The sequence below is a fragment of the Aplysia californica genome, unplaced genomic scaffold, assembly GCF_000002075.1.
Source record: "Aplysia californica isolate F4 #8 unplaced genomic scaffold, AplCal3.0 scaffold00424, whole genome shotgun sequence".
Lineage (NCBI taxonomy): Eukaryota > Metazoa > Mollusca > Gastropoda > Aplysiida > Aplysiidae > Aplysia > Aplysia californica.
Genome location: NW_004797694.1, coordinates 62,761 through 64,498, shown reverse-complemented (window position 1 = coordinate 64,498; position 1,738 = coordinate 62,761). Strand labels below are relative to the sequence as shown.

At 39.1% G+C, this 1,738-nt stretch overlaps 1 protein-coding gene across 5 annotated transcripts in view; it reads left to right on the top strand.

Moving 5' to 3' along the window:
- The window catches only part of LOC101849146 (gastric triacylglycerol lipase), a 16,232-nt gene that overhangs the window by 13,052 nt on the left and 1,442 nt on the right, over positions 1–1,738 (top strand). For all 5 annotated transcript variants that reach the window (XM_013085994.2, XM_013085989.2, XM_013085991.2 and 2 more), the window contains exons 9-10: positions 490–561; positions 1,240–1,326. In XM_013085994.2, coding sequence (XP_012941448.1) covers positions 490–561; positions 1,240–1,326 — 159 coding nt within the window. The remainder of the gene's footprint in view (positions 1–489; positions 562–1,239; positions 1,327–1,738) is intronic.

Here is a 1,738-nt window from a genome sequence, read left to right as displayed (position 1 = left end):
GGGGGGGTTGTTTTTCTTTTTGCATTGCCAAAATTGTCAAATGTGCAGTTAATAATTGGTTGCTTTTAAGGACAAGCGGGCGAACCCAGATTTCAGGGGTTTCCACTAATCTTTACCTACACCAAAATGGGCATTGTCCTACCTATAGGAGAAGTTTGGTTTCATTGTTGTATATATTTGTTTGGTTATAGAGAAAACTCTCCTTGTCTTTTAAAGAAACCGAACAAGGGGCAAAATCTTAACCTTCGATTTTCTCAAAACAGCATTTTTCGGGATAGCCCCCCTTGTGCTTAAAAGCGACCAATTTAAGCGTTATACTTCTCTTTAGTGGATTAAGGATGGCCTGTATATGGAGTACTTTTACTCCTTCCAATTTTATTCTTTACTCATTGAAAACGACTGTGTCTTGCTGATTGCTGATTTGCCATTTTATGAGGATGACGTAGATATGACATAAATAACGGATCTTGTTTTTGTTTGATGTTATAGATTTACCGGGAGAAGAAGTTCCTCATGTATGACTTTGGCTCTCCTTCTGAAAATATGAAACATTACAACCAGGTGGGTTCATGGCTGAAGGTTCTTATTGTTGTTGTTGCTGTTGTTGTTGTTGTTGTTATTATTGATCCAGCTGATATTCTTTTGCGTTCTATTCAGCACAATTCAACAGTTGCTGCAGCTTTTCTTTTCCTGTTGGTTTTTATTTTACTTTTACCATCTCCACTCTGCAGGGAGATGTAGGGCCTTTAGGTCTATAAATAGACTCATCTGATTGAGTTCAAGATTACCCAAGATATTATAAATACTTCGTATATGATGATACAACGTCAAGTTCAACAGCCAATGTGCTACAAGAAAAAATGGGAAGGCTTTAAATTTAACGTAAACAATGTTTGTTGGCAAAAAATCTTTTACATTCACAACTTCCTTTTTTTCCCTCGACTGTATGTGCTAAGCTATGTGCGTGTGTATGTGTGTGTGTGTGTGTATGTGCATGCGTTTGTGCGTGTGTATGTGTGTGAGTGTGTGTATGTGTGTGTATGTGTGTGTATGTGTGCGTGTGTGCGCAGGCTTGGATGTTTGTGTATGTGCGTATGTTAGGCTGTATGTTTGTGTTTGTGTTTGTGTAAGGCTTTATGAATGTGTTTCTTGGCTTTACGAGTGTATGGATTTGATCTAGTATGCTCCTCAGACTTGCTTGTTTCAAACGCGACCTTCGCATTGTCCTGTTTGTTTCAGACGAGCCCACCAGAGTATGTCGTCACCAACATCACTGTGCCTGTCCTGGCGTTCACCGGTACCGACGACTGGCTCTCTGACCCAGAGGTTCGCCTCTCTGTTGTGTCTTTTGTGTTTGATTACCATCATCATGATTGTTATTTTCATAAATATATATATATATAGGCCACGAACAAACACTTTCCACCTTTCCATGTCCTGGGCTAGTCGCTTGATGCCACTCCATGTCTTCCTACTTTTCTGTACATCCATCTCCGTGACTCTTCTCTTGGAGAAAACATAGCTCAGGAGATTAGAAGACGAGTAGGAGCGAAAGTTCTTCATACTGAGGCCTCTAGCTTTTTCTTCTTTTTCAACATGCAATGGGGTTGTCTTTTTTATCTTGTTTTGTGAAAAGTAATATTTTCTGTGGTATGTTTGTTCCTGTATGTTTCAGCATATTCCTATCTTGTCTTTAAAGTAATATTGCTGGTCAAGGTTTCTCATAAATAGATGTTCA